Source organism: Hemitrygon akajei, unplaced genomic scaffold (assembly GCF_048418815.1).
Source record: "Hemitrygon akajei unplaced genomic scaffold, sHemAka1.3 Scf000171, whole genome shotgun sequence".
NCBI classification, from domain to species: Eukaryota; Metazoa; Chordata; class Chondrichthyes; order Myliobatiformes; family Dasyatidae; genus Hemitrygon; species Hemitrygon akajei.
In genome coordinates, this window is record NW_027332057.1 from 508,539 (window position 1) to 531,247 (window position 22,709).

Sequence of the window (22,709 nt, forward strand, 5' to 3'; positions counted from 1 at the left end):
TCTGGTTCCCTCCACCTCAATGATATATATCAAATATCTTGTCCAACCTCTGTCCAGTCTGTATCCCACCACCTCAATGATATATATCAACCATCTTGTTCAACCTCTGTCCAGTCTTTATCCCTCCACCTCAATGATATATATCAACCATCTTGTTCAACCTCTGTCCAGTCTGTATCCCACCACCTCAATGATATATACCAACCATCTTGTTCAACCTCTGTCCAGTCTGCATCCCATCACCTCAATGGTATATATCAAACATCTTGTTCAACCTCTGTACAGCCTGCATCCTACTAACACAATGATATACATCAACCATCTTGTTCAACCTTTGTCCAGTCTGTATCCCTCCACCTCAATGATATATATCAACCATCTTGTTCAATCTCTGTACAGTCTGATTCCCTGCACCTCAATGGTATATATGAACCATCTTGTTCAACCTCTGTCCAGTCTGTATCCCACCACCTCAATGATATATATCAACCATCATGTTCAACCTCTGTCCTGCCTGCATCCCATTACCTCAATGATATATATCAACCATCTTGTTCAATCTCTGACCAGTCTGTATCCCACCAACTCAATGATATATATCAACCATCCTGTTCAACCTCTGTCCAGTCTGTATCCCACCACCTCAATGATATATACCAACCATCTTGTTCAACCTCTGTCCAGTCTGCATCCCATCACCTCAATGGTATATATCAAACATCTTGTTCAACCTCTGTACAGCCTGCATCCTACTAACACAATGATATACATCAACCATCTTGTTCAACCTTTGTCCAGTCTGTATCCCTCCACCTCAATGATATATATCAACCATCTTGTTCAATCTCTGTACAGTCTGATTCCCTGCACCTCAATGGTATATATGAACCATCTTGTTCAACCTCTGTCCAGTCTGTATCCCACCACCTCAATGATATATATCAACCATCATGTTCAACCTCTGTCCTGCCTGCATCCCATTACCTCAATGATATATATCAACCATCTTGTTCAATCTCTGACCAGTCTGTATCCCACCAACTCAATGATATATATCAACCATCCTGTTCAACCTCTTCCCAGACTGTAACCCAACAGCTCAGTTGTTATTTACCCTTTCGGTTCCTTATCTCTGGAGTGTCCCTTGCATTTGTAGCTTGTTAATGCAGCTAACTGTTGGGTCAATTTTAAGCAATTCTAGATCTGTATTCCCATGTAAGTTCACTCTGTCACATACCACAGATCATTGCCATTACCACTGCAAATCATACCACAGTGTATCTTGCAAAATAGCAACAGCTCGCTGTTGTTTACATTAAATTCCCTCTGCTGGTTTGTAACCTGACTTCCCAGCTGGTCCAGAGAACAATGCACCTTTGGTAGCCTTTCTCACTGCCTGCTACATCCCATCTTGGTATATTTCACAAATTTCCTGCTTTAGTTTGCCACATTTTCATCTGTTATCTCAATCAGTAACGTTAGTACCAAGCACCCAGTCGCTGCCCCTGCAGCACCTCGCGAGTCTGATGCCTCCATTCAGAGAGGCAACTATCTGCCAGCACTCTCCGGGTTCTCCACTTGCGTCCTCCTGAATCTTACATACCTTTCTCTTTTGGACCAGCCTCCTATGCAGAATAATTTCATTAGACATGAACTCCCAGTCTGACTATCCCTCATCAAGCCCAGTATTTCGAAAACAATGAATTCCGTTTCTTAACCTACCTTCCAAGGACATACCCAAGACTGACGTCAGGATCACGTGCCTATAGTATCCCTTCTTATTTTTCTAGCCTTTCTAACACAAATGAGCAAAACCAGCTATCCTCCCATCCTCTGGCATATCATGTATACCTCTGTGCATTTCATATGTATCTGACAGTGTTCAGCATTTTGTGCACTGGCCTCCCACAGGGTCCGAGGGAACACCTTGTCAGGCCCGGGGTATTTATCCATTCTAATTCACCAAGCACCTGTTCTGTAATCTGCATACAATCTATAACAAGACGAACTTTTCCCGATTTCTATAGTCTCTGTATCTGTCTCCCAGGTAAATGCAGGCAAACAAATATTATTGAAGATCTACCCCATCCCTTTCAGTGCCTTGACTAGATAGCACGCTGATCATTTTTGACAGTTAATTGGGCAGTACGAAGTAGTACATGTGTCTCAATAAATTATTCCGCCACCAAATTGTCTGTATCAATGGTATGTACTCATTACTGTTGTTGTTTATAAAGTTCACAAGAGTGATTCTGGAATGAAAAGTTTTATGTATGAGGAGCATTTGGTGTTTCTGGACCTGTTCGCAATGGAGGGGTGGTGACTCCGGGAACAGGAGCCTCAATGAAATCCTGAGGTCTGGATAGAGTGGATAGGGACAAGATGTATTCAACAGTAGGAGAGTCTAGTAACTGAGGTTACAAGCTCAATCTATTCAATTGTATCTGGGGACCTGCTCTTCCATCATTCTGTCCAGTAACAGGATCTGAATTGAACCTGTATCAATGCCTGGGGTTGATCATAGATATACGCTATTGGCAGCCACAAGAACATGATGGAATTTTAACCAATTAATTGAGCATAGAAGTAAACTTTATGTTTAACACCACAATGTATTGTGTGATATCTTTTTAAGTATCCCATATTTGCCATTTGAAGCAGATAGTCCGCATCCAACAATGTGTTTTGATTTTTGACCAGCTTCTGCACTGCTGGAAGTTATGTAGAGATGGAAATCCCAACAGATTTACTGGATGCCCCTCGGGACAGGGTTAAAACAGCAACTGGAATTTTAGCTTCCCCATTACAAAACGGCTGAGAGCTCAGTATTCATTTTTGTCATCTTTGTCATAATGAAACTCAGAGCATGTGAGGTTGTTCCTTATTTCCTATTTTCAGTTAGTTCTGCTGAGCCACTTCCTCCATCACCAGGGTAACAGCCCAGCAGAGCTGCAGAGTGTTGAACATATTTATCGCTCTCTGGTCACTGCCCCTCAGTGACCTCAGGAGCCGGTGTGGATGCCAGGATGCCTTGAGCATTTACTATATGGAATATATGATGTTTATGTTGGAATAAAGAGATAACGAATGAATGTATGTATTTATTTATGCAAATCTCTTCAGGATGCCACAAACATCTTGCAGTTAGCCAATATCTGTGCATCAAAAAGACAAAAACCTGTACTGGGCTTCCAGTGATTTATTTTCAATTTTATATTAAAAGCATTTTCTTGTAGTTTCAAGTTCTAGTTCTATTATGGGATGGAGCGGAGTGTTAATTTTAGAACTGGGATTAGACCGGACACTGCTGAATATTACCAACAGGAAAGAGTCCTGGGAGTGTTGGTGCTTGGTCTATAAACCTGCGATGGGACTCTAGGATTACGGAACTGGCAGTCTTCTCCTGAGAGATATTAAAACTAAACATATCTTTACCCTCCTCGCTCGCAGCCCGCCTTCTTCTTTCAACAGGAATCACTCTCTCAACAATTCCCTTGTTCATTCATCCCTCCTCACCGATCTCCCTCCAGCCACTTATCCCTGCAAGCGGCCTAAGCGCTGCACCTACCCGTGCACCTCCTCCCTCACGTCCATTCAGACACAAAACAGTCCTTCCAGGTGAGGCAACACTTCACCTGCGTATCTGCTGAAGTCGCTTATTGTATTCCCTGCTCCCGATGCGGCCTCCTTTACATTGGTGAGACCCACCATAAATTGGGAAACCGTTTTGTCGAGAATCTCTGTACCATCTGCCACAAGGGAGACTTCCTACTGGCCTAAGATTTTAATTCTGATTCCCATTCAAAGAGCTCGATCAATGGCCTCCTCTTGTGCCAAGATGAGACCGCCTTCAGGGTGGAGGAACAACACCATCTGGGTACCCTCCAACCTGATTGTATGAATGTTGAATTCTCATTCCAGTAAACAAATCGCCCCCCACTTCACTCTTCTCCACTCTGAAATTTCATTTCCGCTCACCAGCCTATTACTTTCCCGGGTCTCCTCTTTCCCTTTCTCCTATTGACAACTCTCCAATACTTTATTCGCCAGCCTTTGACCTGTCCATCACTTGACTTCACCAATCACCTTCCAGCTCCCCTCTTTATCCTCGCCGACATTTTTATTCACATATCTTCCCCCTCCTCCTCAGGAATGAAAAGGCTCATGGTCCAAACTGTCGACTGTTCACTCTTTTCCATACATACTGCCTGGTGTGCTGAGATCCTCCAGAATTTTGTGTGTGTTGCTTTGGATTTCCAGCATTTGCAAGCTTTCTCGTGTTTAAGTGTGGCAATTACCGTAACAATTATTTGTGCTTTGTTGAGATTATGCCTGGAATATGGTGTAAAATTCCGTTCCCCATACTAACACGGGTTATACAGACCAAAGAACAAACTGCCGGAGGAATTCACTGGGTCGGGCAGCATCTGTGGAGGGAAATGGACCGTCAGCATTTCGGGCCGAGACCCTCCCTCTGGACTGAGAGTGGACGGGAAATAGTCAGAGAAAAGAGGTGAAGGGTGGGGATGGGGCAAGAGCTGGATCCAGGTGAAGGGGGAGGTGGGAAGGTGGAAATAGTGACAGGCGTGGGAGGTGAGTGGTTGGGACAACGCGGGGCTGCAGAAATGGAATTCAATTCTATGGAGGATTATCTAACGAGAGAGAGTTTGTTTTAGAGATTCACCAGACTGATTCCTGGAGGACGATAAAGTCTCAGGGATCGTCTTCACATAAAATAGCGGCAGGCAGATGTGTGGAGACCGAAGGGATCGATGATATGAGGATCGGGTATAAACATGTGGCTGAGATGGGAGAGCAGCCGCCATCTTGTTGATGGTTTGAGTAGCTGAATGGCCACCTCCTCCTGTTTCTCACTTGATGTTTCCGTGTTCCTGTCCAGTGACGCTCCGGAGGAATGTGGATAGAAATTAGTGTTTATAAACGTAGAAGTGATTTCAATGAAACCTGCACAATTCTTCTTCGGGTGAAAATTCAGTGTCGGACCGGGATGAGAATTGATCCAGTAACTCTCAGAACCGGGTGGTGGAGCGATGGGGACGGGGAAGATGCAGAGGGAGAGATTGAAAATGTAGCTGGGCTAAATATGAAATAATATGTAAAATGCGGCCGGTAGGTCGGGCAGTGTGTGAGGGGCGAGGAGCAGAGTCACCGGTTCAGGTGGGAAACCCTCCACCCATCACGTGATCCAGGTTCTCACTCCCATTTCAAACGCAGATCTGCAGCATCTCAGGTTTTCGCTTCCGAGGCCCCGCCCCCGCACTCACAGTCTCCGGATGGGCGGTGGTTTTCGTTCCGTTCTCCGTAGAAGCGGGTCGACGGCTGGGAGCCGGAGGACCGATCGCTGTCTGCGGGAACAACTCATCAAGTTCTCATCGGTGAGTATTGATAACCGGTCACTAGGGGTGAACGCGACCGACATTTTCTCATCGTTGAGTACTGAAGCCGATCCCGGGGGAAGGGGGGCACCTGATGATGGGCAGGGAGTCCCGTTAACATCCTCGAACCGGTGGTCTCGACACGCTTCCTGGATACAACCTGTCGTGGTCGGTCCGGGTTATGGGACCTTCACACCGAACCGACTGAGATGAGCCGCCGCTGAGCCACTGGTGTTCTGGTCCCAGGAGCGGGATGAGGTGGTGATGCCGAGACCGAACCCATCCATTAAAGCGTACCTGGTGAACTTGACCTCCATCACCCGGCCCGGTATCGGATCCAAACATCACCTGGATGGACGCCTGGGGTTGATAATTGTTTTACATATTTCCATCACACTGGAAGCGGCCCTATTAATGCGAGAATTAAGTCTTGTTCATTTATCTGTGTTTCTCGGAAATCTGTGCACTCCCTCCAGAATTTCCAAAGGAGCAACCCAGGCTGTCTAATATTTCCGCACGATTGAAATGGGGAATCTTTATTTTGTTTTACATTTACATAGCTAGAGTGAAAATCATGTCTCCGGTATTCTCCACACAGATCAATACATTGCGGCAGTACATTGAGGTAAAACAAATCATTCTGGTTACAGAGAAAGTGCAGTGTAGGTAGATATGTGGTGCAAGGTCACATCGATTTAGACTGTGAGGTCAGGAGTCCACTCATCACTCTGTTCACTTCTAACAGCAGAATGGACACCGTCCTTGAGCCCGGTGGCATGTCTCTGTTTTATTTTATCTTCACCCCTGTGGGAGGGTGACAAGTGAGAATGTCCAGGGTTGTGGAGATCTTTCATTATGTTGGCTGTTTTACTGAGGCAGTGGGAAGAATAGACAGAGTCCATGGAGGGGAGGTTGGTTTCTATTACGTACTCAGCTCTATCACTGTTCTCCACTATTTCATTCAATTAAAGGAAGAGTAATAGCTATATGAAGATGTGAAGTATCGGGATGGGATACCTTCTGCGGTGAATTGATTAAGTGTGTCGAGTAGAAAATGACATATACCAAAATTCTTGTTGCTTGTTCTGGTTTTGTTATATTGGTATCTGTTATCTACTCGTGCGTACTATTATTTCAGGGTCTGTGTATTGCGGGAGGAACATCAGAGATTGCCCTTGATCCCATTCTCTCATCTGGCTCCATCTGCTCATCCCCTGCCGATCTGGTTCAACCTCTGTCCAGCCTCTGTCCCACCAACTCAGTGATATATATCAACCATCTTATCCAATCTCTGCTCAGACTGTATCCCATCACCTCAGTGATATATTTCGACCATCTTATTCAACCTCTGTCCAGTCTGTATCCCACAACCTCAATGATATATATCAACCATCTTGTTAATCCTCGGTCCAGTCTGTATCCCACTACCTCAATTATATTTATCAACCATCTTGTTCAACCTCTGCCCAGACTGTTTCCATTGCTGCAATGATATATTTCAGCAATCTCTCTTTCAAACTTTGTCTTCATCGTGAAGTTTTGCTTTGCATCTTTTCCAGAATTGTTTTTTTGACAGTTAGGACTACCAGAGGTTTAATTGAACACAGCAAGTGGCAGGGTAAAAAGCAGCCATTTCAATTTTAGATTCACCGTTACAAAATGGCTACAGTGTTAACCTTTGCCATAATGTAACCCATAGCATCTGAAGTTGAGTTTGTTATTTCTTTTTTTGTTTATTTTCGGTAAGCCATTTCATCTGTTTCCAGGGTAACAGCCCGTCAGAGCTGCAGCAAGTGTTGCAGTTTTTATCGCTCTGTGGTCACCGCCTCTCAGCGTAGAGACAGTGGCCTCGGGAGCAAATGTAACAGAATGATAGTGGGGGGAAAGGATGCTGTGAGCATTGGCTGTATGGGATGTGTTACACCAGGGTCAGAATGAACTGAGAAATAACAGAGTGGTTGGCGTGGGATGGTATTTACAGTTTAGGGTGGCAATCAGTTTACTATCTGTGCATTAAAATGAAGAGGAAGAAATACTACAGTTGCAGGAAATTTAAAGTGAAGAGCAGAAAATACTGGAGACGCTCAGCAGATCGGCAGCATCTTGGACAGTCTCAGTTCTGGAACTGGGTCTTCCACCATTTGTCCTTTCAGAGATGTAGTCTGATGTACTGAGTTCCCAGCATTTTCTACTTTATAATTTTACATTCTGTTCCTGCTACACTGCAGGAAACATGGCAGCCAGCTGTGCTGGGCAAAATCCCAAACAGCAGGAAGATTGTGATCAAATATGCTCGGTTTAGCTGCTGGAATCAGGCTGAAGTGTATCCGCATCCACTATACAGACCAGGGAACCAGACTGAGCACCGGCCCCGGCAGAGGGTCATTAGGTTTCAATTCCAACTCAGTTTGTGAATCGGAAATGGCAGGAACTCCACGGCAAATTGCCGGCACCAAAACGTCTTTGTATGGGTGATAGTATTGGGCCGGTGACACTGAGGATATGGAACTGGCAGTTTACGGGCTTCAGTCCAGGTTGGTAATTCGACAGCTGGGATCGGAATTTTCTCAGTCTGCAGTGAAGCTGAAATCCAGGGATGTTGGACATTGGCTATCAGAAGATCACCGTCTAAACTGCCCACTAGGACATCATATCTGTCAAGTATTTTGGAGATTATTTAAGAGTTAACTAGGGAGTTAGGTGAAGTTGGGCAGTGATATTGTTCATCTGAACTTTGTTAAAGTCTGTATCAATATCCCGCATGGCAGCTGATCGGGAAGGTTCGGTCACGTGGGAGTCACGGGGAGCTGGCGAGGTGGATTCACACCGGGCTCCAGAACAAGAAGCAGGGGGAGATGATCGAAAATGGTTTTAGCGAATGGAGGCCTGTGACGGGTGGGATGTGTGTGCCAGTGTCGAGACCTCTGTAATTTCACTATTCATGCCATTGATTTGTGTATGAATGTACATGGCACGATGAGCAAGTTTGAATTGGATTAAATTGAATTCATTTCTTAAATCCTTCACATACATGTGGAGTAAAAATCTTTACGTTACGTCTCGGTCAAAATATGCAATGTGCAATGAAAGTAATTTATAATAATTTATAATATATTGAACAGTCCATGTAATATAGAGTACACTCAATTGAGCGTGAGTTAACTAGTCTGATGGCCTGGTGGAAGAAGCTGTTCCGGAGCCTGTTGGTCCTGGATATAATGCTGCGGTACCGTTTCCCGGATGGTAACAGCTGGAATAGATTGTGGTTGGGGTGACTCTGGTCCCCAATGATCCTTCGGGCCCTTTTTACACACCTGTCACTGTAAATGTCCTGAATCATGGGAAGTTCACAACTGCAGATACGCCGTGCTGTCCGCACCACTCTCAGCAGAGTCCTGCGATTGAAGGAAGTAAAGTTCCCATACCAGGTAGTAATGCAGCCAGTCAGGAGGCTCTCAATTGTGCCCCTGTAGAAAGTTCTTAGGATTTGGGGGCCGATACCGAACTTCCTCAACCGTCTGAGGTGAAAGACGTGTTTTTGTGCCTTTTTGACCGCACAGCTGGTGTGAACAGACCACGTGAGATCCTCGGTGATGTGGAGGCCGAGGAACTTAAAGCTGTTCACCCTCTCAACCCCAGATCCATTGATGTCAATAGGGATTAGCCTGTCCCCATTCCTCTGTAGTCCACAACCAGCTCCTTTGTTTTTGTGACATTGAGAGGAAGGTTGTTACTTTGCCACTGCTGTGTCAGAGAGATGACCTCTTCCCTGTAGGCCACCTCGTTATTGCTTGAGAGGAGGCCAATCTATGTGGTGTCGTCGACAAACTTAATTAGCAGATTAGAGCTGTGGGTGGCGACACATTCATGTGCATACAGGGAGACTAAATTCGGGAGACTGGCTTATAAGGCAACAGGTGACAATGAATTTCAAAGACATCTTAGTCAGTTATGGAGATGGGCTGAGTAATGCCAAATGGTTTTCAACTTGGACAAGTGAGCGACGGTGCATTTTGGACAGTCAAACTAGGTGGGACTGGTGTAGTGAATGGGAGGGCACCAAGTGTTGTGGAACAGAGCGACCTGGAAGTACAAGAGTACAGTCACTGAAAGTGGTTGTGCAAGTATAGAGGGAGGAAAAGAAGGATTTAATTATGCTGGCCTTCATCAGATAGGGCACTGAGTGCTGGATTATGGGCATTATATTGTTGGTGTGGCTACACAGAGTATTCTGTACAGTTGTGTTGACCCTGCTGTAGGAAAGATACTATCAAGTTGGATAGGGTGCAGAAGAGATTGCTGAAGATGTTGCCTGGATTAGAGGGCCGAGTCATAGGAAGTGGTTGGCCGAGTTGGATCTTTATTCCAGAGGAGAATGAGGGTGACATTGTAGGAGTTTATGAAATCAAGTGGGAGCATAGATAATGTGGTTGGTCGTGGTATTATCCCCAGGGTTCAAGATTCAAGATTGTTTACAAGTGTAAAGAAGAATAAAATAATTGTTATTCTGGATCCAAAGCAAGTCCTTGTAAATCTCCTCTGTGCTCCCTCTATAGCAGTCATATCATTTCCTGTAGTGAGGTGGCCAGAACTGAACACAGTACTTCCAAGCGGGTTCTAATCAAGGTCTTATATATCTGTAACATTACCTCACGCTCTTGAACTCAATTCCGTGGCTGATAAATGTTAACACACCATAAGCTTTCTTATCAACACTGTCAACTTGTGCAGCAGCTTTGAGTGTTCTATCGACACTAGCCCCAAGATCTCACTGACCCTCCAGATTGACAAGAGTATTACCATTAATATTATATTATCTTGAAATTTGACCGAAATGAACCGCTTCACGCTGATCAGTATTGAACTCCATCTGCCACTTCTCTGCCCAGTTCTGCACCCTACCGATGTTGCACTGTAACATCTGACAACCCTGCAGACGATCCACAACACTCCCAACATTTGTGTCTTCAGCAAACTTACTAACCCATCCTTCAACTTTCTCATCCGGGTCATTTGTAAAAATCACAAAGAGAAGGGGTCCCAGAACAGACCCAAAGGAACACTATCGGTCACCATCATCCATGCAGAATATGAAATATCAACAACCGCCCTTTGCCTCCTGTGGGCATACCAATTCTGGATCCACAAAGCAAGGTCTCCTTGGATCCCATCCCTCATTAGTTTCTGAATGAACTTTCCATGGGGAACCTTAGCTAACCTCTTACTGAAATCCATATACAGTACTTCCACTGCTCTACCTTCATCAATGTGTTTTGTTACATCCTCAAAGAATTCATCAGGTTCATAAGGCGTGACCTGCCTTTGGCAAAGCCGTGCTGACTATCCCTAATCAGATTATGTCTCTCCAACTGCTTACTGGTCTATAATTTCCTGAGTTATCTACTCCCTTTCTTAAACAAGGGAACAACATTTGCAAACTTCCAATCCTCTGGTACTTCTCCCCACCTCATTGGTGATGTAAAGATCATCGTCAGGGGATTAGCAATCTCCTCCCTCGATTCATACAGTAGCATGGGGTATATTTCGTTCAGTCCCGGCAACTTATCTAACTTAAAACCTCTCAAAAGATCCAGTGCATGTTCTTTCTTAAAGTCCATACATTCATGTGTATCAGTCTGCTGTAAGTCATCCCCACAATTGCCAAGGTCCTTTTCACTGGTGAAAACTGAAGCAAAATACTCAGCATCTCAGAATATTCAAATGATCGGCAGGTTGAGAAACATTTGTTGACAATGTAGCGGTGAAATGTAACCAAGTTAATTTGCCATTGCTGGCGACCCCCCACAGGTTTGTTCTACTTACATGACGTGCCCTCAAATCCAATAATGATTGTTACAAATGTCAGTGATAAGTATTCGATCCTTTATTAGCAATCAGTAATCATACAATCTTGAAGCGATTAAACTGATCTGTACCCAAGTTTAAGTTCAGCGTATCTGAGTGGATAATAACAAAATATATGACATCCGTCAGTCCCCAGCTGTGTAGTGTACTCGGCCTCCGTTAGTCTCGATAGACATGGATTTGCACCTTGGAAAGTTTCCAGGGCGCAAGCCTGGGCAAGGTATTTTTCTTATGGAAGATCGGCAGTAGCCCGAGCTGCAAGTCTCCCCTCTCCACGCCACCAATGTTGTCTGAAGGAAGGGCATTAGGGCTGTGTACTGCATGGAACAAAGCACAAATATATAACTGACTCGCTTTGCGTGTACCACACCCCCACTGATGCAACTAGTTACCATAAAAAACATCATAAATACACAACGCAGGATGCAATGCTGATAGAGAACAGATACATGGCTCCTACACACAGGCTCAGCTCTGATACAGGGTCTTCTACCCGAAATATTAACATACTCTCTGTCTTGTTGAATAACTCCAGCATCTTATTTTATTTATGTTAATGATTTTTCCCAACGTTGTTTTGGATGTATGGCATGTCGACATTGTGTTTAACAAGGTGTCATATAACTAACTATCTGATAATAGCCAGGTGATAGGCTCAAAGAAATCTTAACCGAGTTTTGATGCTAATAATGGTCTTAAAGTCCTACCGGAAAAACTATAGTGGTTCAGGACAAGATGTCACGATGCTATAGGTGATATTGCATTGTTCAGGATGTCAGAGTGTCTCTCTATAGACTCAAATCATATATTGCCGTAGGTGTCAAGGCCAGGCAATGATAACCTGAAAGGGGACGGTGAGAATCAGGTGTGACTGAGAAATCTGTATAATCCAGTGACGACAGGAATAGAAGTCTCATCATCAGCAGAAATGATTCAGCCCACACTGCTGTAACACTTGTCCATTACTCACCACAGCGCCACCAGTGGTAGGAGGATCAAAGCAGTGGGCGCTGTCTGCTCAATCTGCCTCGGCATTCCGTCGACGCAACATTCCTGGTCCAGGACACAAGATTGGTTCCTAAAAGGGAATTGCCTGCAATACAGAGAGTAGATACCCTGGAGAATCCTGGTCCAGTGCACAATCCATGGAGAGATCGGAAATGGACATTGTGTGACTGTGGGTGGATGGGCACAGGTGGATCAGGCCACGTCAAGGCTTCAGTGGATCGGCCCAAGATGTTTGGAAGTGTTTGCCTCCATTTAAAAACAAAACAGTATTCCCCTTTAATTAATGTCTGACCCTCCTGTTGTTGTTTTGTTTTGTTACAGAACAGTAAAAACTGATCACACCTGTCCCCAAAATGCGTCAAGGTTCGAGCAGTGGAGGAGCTCCAATGACGTCAACATCGGGAAAGGACACGGGTATGTTGGCGAATTATTTAAATTTATAAATACTCTGCGGATTCTGCGTCTGCGTTTAATTGAATATAGGCAATTCACAAAGTATTTTTGAAAACTGAGCAGAGAGATGAGAGAGAGAGAGAGTTGACATCTCTGGGGGAAACACAGTCACACGTGGAAGGAGTACAATTACCGTCTGCTCCTGCTCCTCTAACAGATTGTGATGCACATTAAAATAGCGAGTTACTCCGGAAGACAAGACATTCTGCAGATGCTGCAAGTTCTGGGCAACACAAAGACAAACAACAGATTGGCAGAACTCAGCAGATCAGGCAGCATCCATGGAGAGGAATAAACAGTCGACGTTTCAGATCAGGACAACAAGGAATAGAAAGTAATGTGGAAATATCTGGAATTTCTGTCCCCTCATTTCCAGTCCGATGAAGGGCCTTGGTCCGAAACGTTGATTGTTTATTCTCCTCCATAGATGCTGCCTGACCTGCTGAGCACCTCCAGCATTTTGTGAGAAACACCAGAGATTTGCTGAGGAAAGTGTTGACCAGGCAGGCTGACAGTAACCCAGAGCCAAGCGGTGGTGATGGGCAGTACCAGGAGAGTGATGGTGATGGCTACTATATTCTCAGCAATCAGCAGAGTCCTTTCCAAAACAGAGAGGTATATTCCCAGGGACAAAGCAGCCTTCAACAGATGGAGGTATACCCCTCCTACATCCCCGGCACCCCCAACCTCCAGTCCAAGCCCGTTCCTTCACACTCAACCCCACCCCATATATATATATTTCGGTCTGTGTTTGGGGATCTTTAGGTTCCAGAGAGAAAGTTACTGCCCAATATGGGTCAGTAATTTATTTCATTTTCACTGTTTTCCTTCACAGGTCCGAGCTCAGCGATCACCGCGCTCTTGGCAAGCTGGAATGATATCCAGCTGCTGCAGTTAACAGACTTTTACTGGGACATGCTGGAGCAGGCGATGGAAGGAGGGGTGCACGGAGTGAGCCTGGCGTTAACGGCCGAGAATCAGTTCAGCGGAGAGGAACATCGGGTGAGTGGGAAGGAGAATGGGTTTGAATTTTCACACATCACAGGACTGATGGGTGTCGGAATTCTCACTCATCGGATAATAAAGCATAAAAACAAATCAGAAATAAATATATATAATTCTTAAAACTGTGAATCTGAAGGAATGATTGAGAGGTGTAAACACTCCAGTGGCGGCTCAATGCTCAGAGCGAGGGGAGCAGGTAACTATTGTATGAGGTTGCAATAAAGAAGTTTAAATGGAAATATGGTCGGAATTTTCATTTTGAAAAGACCGTGCAGCATGACGGCAGGATGTCAGTGAGAACCGGGGCATCATCAGGGGATGCCACAGGAGCTCGAGTGTGTTCTGTTCTGGATGGAGATGATTCCGTTAAAATCTGTAATTGCAAACAGTGTGGATCGGGGAATACTGCCATGTTGAAATGTGTAATCACTGAATAAACCTCCACTGGAAAAGGCAAAGGAAAGGCATCAGGTGTCAGCCGGTAATCCACTGTCATGTTGGACACTGGCGGACTGAGGAGATGAATCACATTATCTTTTCTGCAACTTCTCCGAGACTGCTCACTCTGTTATAAAAACCCTCCTGACTGCACGAAGTGTCAGGAATAAGGCGGATGAGCTTGAAGCCCAGGTGCGAATGGGTAACTATGATGTTGTTGGGATAACGGAGACATGGCTACAGGGAGATCAGACCTGGGAAATGAATGTACAAGGGTATACGTGCTATCTTAGGGACAGAAATGTGGGCAGAGGGGGTGGGGTGGCCCTGTTGGTGAAAATGAGATTCAGTCCTTTGCAAGGGGGAATAGGGTCCTGACATAGGGTCAGGAGAAGTAGAGTCTGTGTGGATAGAACTGAGGGACAGTAAGGGCAAAAGGACCGAAATGGGTGTTGTCTACAGGCCACCAAACAGTAGCATGGATATTGGGTGCAAATTGAACAGGGAGTTAACATTGGCATGTGGCAAAGGTAATGTCGCTGTAGTTATGGGGGATTTCAACATGCAGGTGAACTGGGAGAATCAGGTTGGTGCTGGACCACAGGATAGGGAGTTTGTAGAGTGCCTACGGGATGCATTCTTGGAACAACTTGTACGAGAGCCCACCAGGGACAAGACAATTCTGGATTTACTGTCATGCAATGAACAGGATTTGATAAGCGATCTCGCAGTAAAGGAGCCATTAGGAGGTAGTGATCACAATATGATAAGCTTTTATCTGCAATTTGAGAAGGATAAGGGCAGCTCAGAGGTGTCAGTGTTGCAGATGAACAGGGGAAACTATGGAGCCATGAGGGAGGAGCTGGCCAAAGTTGACTGGACGGATAGCCTAGCAGAAAAGACAGTGGAACAGCAATGGCAGGTATTCTTGGGAATAATGCACAACGTGCAAAATCAGTTCATCCCCCAGAGAAGGAAGGATTCAAAGAGGGGAAAGGGGACTCAGTGGTTGACAAAGGAAGTCAGAGACTGCATAGCATTAAAAAAAAGGAAATATGACAGAGCTAAGGTGAGTGGGAGGACAGATGATTTTGAAGTTTTTAAGGAACAACAGAACTTAACTAAAAAAGACAATACGGGGAGAAAAATGAGGTACGAATGCAAGCTAGCCAGGAATATAAAGGAAGATAGCAAAAGCTTTCTTAGGTATGTGAAGAGAAAGAAGATAGTTAAGAACAATGTTGGGCCCTTGAAGAATGAATTCGGTGAAATTGTTATGGCAAACAGAGAAATGGCAGAAGAATTTAATGACTACTTTAGATCTGTTTTCACTAAGGAAGACACAAGCAATCTCCCAGATGTAGATAGATAGATAGATAGATACTTTATTCATCCCCATGGGGAAATTCAACATTTTTTCCAATGTCCCATACACTTGTTGTAGCAAAACTAATTACATACAATACTTAACTCAGTAAAAATATGATATGCATCAAAATCACTCTCTCAAAAAGCATTAATAATAGCTTTTAAAAAGTTCTTAAGTAGTTTACATAAATACATTAAATACAATCAACCCCGGCACTTTAACATATCTTACTCCTGGCGGTTGAATTGTAAAGCCTAATGGCATTGGGGAGTATTGACCTCTTAATCCTGTCTGAGGAGCATTGCATCGATAGCAACCTGTCGCTGAAACTGCTTCTCTGTCTCTGGATGGTGCTATGTAGAGGATGTTCAGGGTTTTCCATAATTGACCGTAGCCTACTCAGCGCCCTTCGCTCAGCTACCGATGTTATACTCTCCAGTACTTTGCCCACGACAGAGCCCGCCTTCCTTACCAGCTTATTAAGACGTGAGGCGTCCCTCTTCTTAATGCTGCCTCCCCAACACGCCACCACAAAGAAGAGGGCGCTCTCCACAACTGACCTATAGAACATCTTCAGCATCTCACTACAGACATTGAATGACGCCAACCTTCTAAGGAAGTACAGTCGACTCTGTGCCTTCCTGCACAAGGCATCTGTGTTGGCAGATAGTCTAGCTTCTCGTCTAATTGTACTCTCAGATACTTGTAGGTCTTAACCTGCTCCACACATTCTCCATTAATGATCACTGGCTCCATATGAGGCCTAGATCTCCTAAAGTCCACCACCATCTCCTATCATGTATGGATAGGCCAAGGACATAGGGTAACAGAGGAAATGAAACAGATTGACATTCGGAAGGAAACAGTAATGTGAAGACTGATGGGACTGAAGGCTGACAAATCCCCAGGTCCAGATGGTCTGCACCCTAGGGTACTAAAGGAGGTGGCCCTGGAAATTGCGGATGCATTGGTAATCATTTTCCAATGTTCCTTAGATTCAGGATCAGTTCCTGAGGATTGGAGAATGGATAATGTTATCCCATTTTTTAAGAAAGGAGGGAGGGAGAAAACAGAGAACTATCGACCTGTCAGCCTGACATCGGTGGTGGGAAAGATGCTAGAGTCCATTATTAAGGATGAAATAGTGTCATATCTAGATAGCAGTGATAGGATTGGGCCGAGCCAGCATGGATTTACAAAGCATAAATCATGCTTGACTAATCTGTTGGAGTTTTTCGAGGATGTAACCAGGAAGTTAGACGGGGGAGATCCAGTGGATGTAATGTACCTCGATTTTCAGAAGGCATTTGATAAGGTTCCACATAGAAGATTGGTGGGTAAAGCCAAAGCTCAGGGCATCGGGGGGAAGGCATTGACATGGATAGAAAACTGGTTGGCAGATAGAAAGCAAAGGGTAGCGGTGAATTGATGTTTCTCGGAATGGCAGGTGGTGACTAGTGGGGTGCCACAGGGCTCGGTATTGGGACCACAGCTGTTTACCATTTACGTTAACGATTTGGATGAAGGCATAGAAAATAACATCAGCAAATTTGCTGATGATACTAAGCTGGGTGGCAGTGTGACATGTGATGAGGATGTTAGGAGAATTCAGGGTGACTTGGATAGGCTGGGTGAGTGGACAAATACTTGGGAGATGGTGTTTAATGTGAATAAGTGTGAGGTTATCCACTTTGGGAGTAAGAACAGGAAGGCAGATTATTATCTGAACGGTGTAGAGTTGGGTAAGGGAGTAATACAAAGAGATCTCGGAGTCCTTGTTCATCAGTCACTGAAGGTGAATGTGCAAGTGCAGCCTGCAGTGAAGAAGGCTAATGGAATGTTGGCCTTTATTACAAAGGGAATTGAGTACAAGAGCAAGGAAATCCTCTTGCATTTGTACAGAGCCCTGGTGAGACCACACCTGGAGTATTGTGTACAGTTTTGGTCTCCAGGGTTAAGGAAGGACATCCTGGCTGTAGAGGAAGTGCAGCGTAGATTCACGAGTTTAATTCCTGGGATGTCTGGACTGTCTTACGCAGAGAGGTTAGAGAGACTGGGCTTGAACACGCTGGAATTAAAGAGATTGAGAGGGGATCTGATTGAAACATATAAGATTATTAAGGGATTGGACAAGATAGAGGCAGGAAATATGTTCCAGATGCTGGGAGAGTCCAGTACCAGAGTGATGCACCATCACTAACTCACTTCGAGACGTAAGAAGCGAGGTATCGGCTTTTATTGACTGGAAGAATGAACAACACTACATCCTGGAGAATGAGGCCGGGCATCAGGCTTCAATCGCCTTTATACAGGAGTCTGTGGGAGGAGCCACAGAAGCAGTCAGCAGGGGTCTGTGGGAGGAGCCACAGGAGCAGTCCAGACAGGTATATGTAGTTCACCACACAGAGGGCATGGTTTGAGAATAAGGGGTAGGTCATTTAGGACAGAGTTAAGGAAAAGCTTCTTCTCCCAGAGAGTTGTGGGGGTCTGGAATGCACTGCCTCGGAAGGTAGTGGAGGCCAATTCTCTGTATGCTTTCAAGAAGGAGCTAGATAGGTATCTTATGGATAGGTGAATCAAGGGATATGGGGACAAGGCAGGAACCGGGTATTGATGGGAATTGATCAGCCATGATCTCAAAATGGCGGTGCAGGCTCGAAGGGCCGAATGGTCTACTTCTGCACCTATTGTCTATTGTCTATTGTCTATTGACTTCTTTCTTCATCTGTGACCGCTATTTTCTGATTTTGTTTTACACGGTCAAATCCGGTAAGGGATTATTTATGGATTTGGAGCCACGTCAATGAAGCGGTCACAGACCAGCCAGGATCTCATTGACTGGTGGACCAGTTTCACGGTGAATGTCCCTCCGTGTGCTCTGCACTCAGAATGTACAGTCCATGTCCAGACAGAATCAGCACCCGTCCGGGTGAATGCTCAGTGTGATTCCGTTACAGAGCACATCATTTACTTCTCACTCTCTGTGTGAATCTGTCAGTCCCCAATATGTTCACCGTTACTCTTCACAGAAAATCTCTGATCTCGCTGATAAGGGAGAGTGGGTGGACAGTTCTAAACTCCTCCTGAGCCTGGTGATGGAGAAAGGGTCCCGCGCCCGGCGGGTGATGTGGGAAACCTTTGTGAAAATGCGGATTGGTGTCCCAAAGTTGGACAAAATACTGAAAGAAATACAGGAACATGGTGAGATAGTATCAGAGATTAATTTAATTTTGTAATCAAACATTACGCACTTATAATTTGAGGAATTGAAATGTGTCAAATTGTTTAAATTTGAACAGGTTGTGTTCCGGTCCATCGACCCGTACCGGAGATTCCCAGTGAGCTGAAAGGTAAGAGAAGAAACCGCTGTTTCCATCAAAGGTTGATGTTGTGTGGGGCCATGTTGTTGTTGAGCCACGGGGATTTGATCAGGTAAATGTTCCACCGTGACACAGCGCAGTGAGACACAGGGAAAAATGTTTGCTGGAGGGAGAGTTTTCACAGGACAGTATGAGGAAGCACGTAGAGAATTGGTGAGTTTGCTGAAAGGGATCACTCCTCTTTGGCCAAAAATGTTAATTTTCAAAAGGTATCAAAAGAAGTTTTCAAACTGCTCACATTTCTGTCACCTGTGTTACTGCTTTTCCAGTCCACATTCAGACAACAAAACCCCTCCGATTCCCTGCACTAAGGATTTGGTAATTCTCGACAATCTCCCTGTAAACTTATTCTTCACTGTTCTTCATGCTGTTTGCCGAGGGAACAGTCATGGCTGTGACATTCCCACATTTATTTCTGAATACAGAACAGACTCTCTCCCTGATTATTGAGGAAAATAATTTCTCCCACTGTCACATTCTCCAAAGTAAACATTTCAACAATAAATGTTTTCCTACGCTCCCCGTTTCACCCGATTAAGTTGTCTGGAGAGCACACACACTCCCTGACAGGTCCTGACACATTGTGAGACCCCTCACAACCCTGGCAGGTTCCTAACACACTGTGAGACCCCACACACCCCTGACAGCGTCCTGACACACTAAGGCCCCACGCACACCGGCAGGGTCCTGACACACTGAGACCCCAAACACTTCTGGCAGGGTCCTGACACACTGTGAGACCCCGCACACCATAGAACATAGAACCATTCAACACTACAGCACAGTACAGGCCCTTCAGCCCTCCCTGTTGTGCTGACCCATATATCCTTAAAAAAAGTACTAAACCCACACTACCCAAAAACCCTGCATTTTTCTTTCATCCATGTGCCTGTACAAGAGGCTCTTAAATACCCCTAATGTTTTAGCCTCCACCACTGACACTGACACACTGTGAGAACCCACACACTCCTGACAGTGTCCTGACACACTGTTAGTCCACACACACCCCTGACAGTGTCCTGACAAACTGTCAGACCCAACACACCCCTGACAGGATCTGACATACTGCGAGACCCCACACATACCTGACAGGGTCCTGACACACTCTGAGACCCCACACACCCGACAGGTTCTAACACACTGCGAGACCCCACATAACCCGGGCAGGTCCCTGACAAACTCTGAGATCCCACACACTCCTGATAGGATCCTGACACTCTGTGAGACCCCACACACACCCTGACAGTGTTCTAACACACTGTGAGACACCAGACACCCCTGACAGGGTCCTGATTCACTGGAATTTAGAAGGATGAGAGGGGATCTGATTGAAACATATATAATAATTAAGGGATTCGACACGCTAGAGGCAGGAAACATGTTCCCAATGTTGGGGGAGCCCAGAAACAGAGGCCACACTTTAACAATAAGGAGTAGGCCATTTAGAACGGAGTTCAGGAAAAACTTTATCACCCAGAGAGTTGTGGATCTATGGAATGCTCTGCTTCAGAAGGCAGTGGAGACCAATTCTCTGGATGCTTTCAAGAAAGAGTTAGATACAGCTCTTAAGGATAGCGGAGACGAGGGATATGGGAAGAAGGCAGGAACGGGGTACTGATTGTGGATGATCAGACATGATCACATTGGATGGCGGTGCTGGCTCGAAGGGCCAAATGGCCTACTCCTGCACGTACTGCCTATTATCTATTGACACACTGTGAAACCCCACACACCCCTGACAGGTTCCTGACACACTGGGAGACCCCAGACACCCCTGACAGCGTCCTGACACACTAAGGCCCCACGCACACCGGCAGGGTCCTGACACACTGAGACCCCAAACACTTCTGGCAGGGTCCTGACACACTGTGAGACCCCGCACACCATAGAACATAGAACCATTCAACACTACAGCACAGTACAGGCCCTTCAGCCCTCCCTGTTGTGCTGACCCATATATCCTTAAAAAAAGTACTAAACCCACACTACCCAAAAACCCTGCATTTTTCTTTCATCCATGTGCCTGTACAAGAGGCTCTTAAATACCCCTAATGTTTTAGCCTCCACCACTGACACTGACACACTGTGAGAACCCACACACTCCTGACAGTGTCCTGACACACTGTTAGTCCACACACACCCCTGACAGTGTCCTGACAAACTGTCAGACCCAACACACCCCTGACAGGATCTGACATACTGCGAGACCCCACACATACCTGACAGGGTCCTGACACACTCTGAGACCCCACACACCCGACAGGTTCTAACACACTGCGAGACCCCACATAACCCGGGCAGGTCCCTGACAAACTCTGAGATCCCACACACTCCTGATAGGATCCTGACACTCTGTGAGACCCCACACACACCCTGACAGTGTTCTAACACACTGTGAGACACCAGACACCCCTGACAGGGTCCTGATTCACTGGAATTTAGAAGGATGAGAGGGGATCTGATTGAAACATATATAATAATTAAGGGATTCGACACGCTAGAGGCAGGAAACATGTTCCCAATGTTGGGGGAGCCCAGAAACAGAGGCCACACTTTAACAATAAGGAGTAGGCCATTTAGAACGGAGTTCAGGAAAAACTTTATCACCCAGAGAGTTGTGGATCTATGGAATGCTCTGCTTCAGAAGGCAGTGGAGACCAATTCTCTGGATGCTTTCAAGAAAGAGTTAGATACAGCTCTTAAGGATAGCGGAGACGAGGGATATGGGAAGAAGGCAGGAACGGGGTACTGATTGTGGATGATCAGCCATGATCACATTGGATGGCGGTGCTGGCTCGAAGGGCCAAATGGCCTACTCCTGCACGTACTGCCTATTATCTATTGACACACTGTGAAACCCCACACACCCCTGACAGGTTCCTGACACACTGGGAGACCCCAGACACCCCTGACAGTGTCCTGACAAACTGTGAGATCCCACACACCCCTGACAGGGTCCTGATAGACTGTGAGACCCCACACACGCTTTGCAGGGACCTGACACACTGTGAGACCCCACATACCACTGACAGGGTCTTAACACACTGTGAGATCCCACACACCCCTGAGAGGGTCCTGACACACTGTGAGACTCCACACACCCCTGACACGGTCCTGAAAAACTGTGTGATTTCACAAACGTCTCAAAGGTTCCAGACACAGTGTCAGACTCTACACAGCCCTGACAGGATCCTGACAATCTGTGAGATCCAACAGACTGACTGGTTACCGATGCACTGTGAGACCCCACACATCCTTACCGGTTCCTGACACACTACGAGTCTCTACACACCCGTGACATCACCCTGACACACTGTTAGACCGCACGCACCACTGACAGGGTCCTGACAGACTGTGATACCCCATACACCCCTGACACGGTCCTGAAAAACTGTGTGATTTCACAAACGTCTCAAAGGTTCCAGACACAGTGTCAGACTCTACACAGCCCAGACAGGATCCTGACAATCTGTGAGATCCAACAGACTGACTGGTTACCGATGCACTGTGAGACCCCACACATCCTTACCGGTTCCTGACACACTACGAGTCTCTACACACCCCTGACATCATCCTGACACACAGTGAGACCGCACACACCCCTGGCAGGGTCCTGACACACTACAAGACTCCACACACCTCTGACATCGTCCTGACACACTGTCAGATGCCACATAACCCTGAGAGGTTCCTGATACACTGTCAGACGTGACACTTCCCCGAGAGGTTCCTGATACACAATTACATCCGACACACAACTGATACGGTCCTGATACACTGGAATTTAGAAGGATG

The 22,709-nt window shown here is 45.7% G+C and overlaps 1 protein-coding gene across 3 annotated transcripts in view; it reads left to right on the plus strand.

Moving 5' to 3' along the window:
* Positions 1–22,709, plus strand: part of LOC140724182 (NACHT, LRR and PYD domains-containing protein 3-like) — a 431,143-nt gene that overhangs the window by 333,886 nt on the left and 74,548 nt on the right. For 2 of the 3 annotated variants that reach the window (XM_073038668.1, XM_073038667.1), the window contains 4 exons: positions 12,591–12,683; positions 13,558–13,724; positions 18,564–18,735; positions 18,834–18,884. In XM_073038668.1, the coding sequence (XP_072894769.1) occupies positions 12,623–12,683; positions 13,558–13,724; positions 18,564–18,735; positions 18,834–18,884 (451 nt within the window). In that variant the 5' untranslated portion in view covers positions 12,591–12,622. Of the gene's footprint in view, positions 1–5,242; positions 5,397–12,590; positions 12,684–13,557; positions 13,725–18,563; positions 18,736–18,833; positions 18,885–22,709 lie in introns of those variants that run through there. The other variant, XM_073038669.1, reaches the window with a different exon arrangement.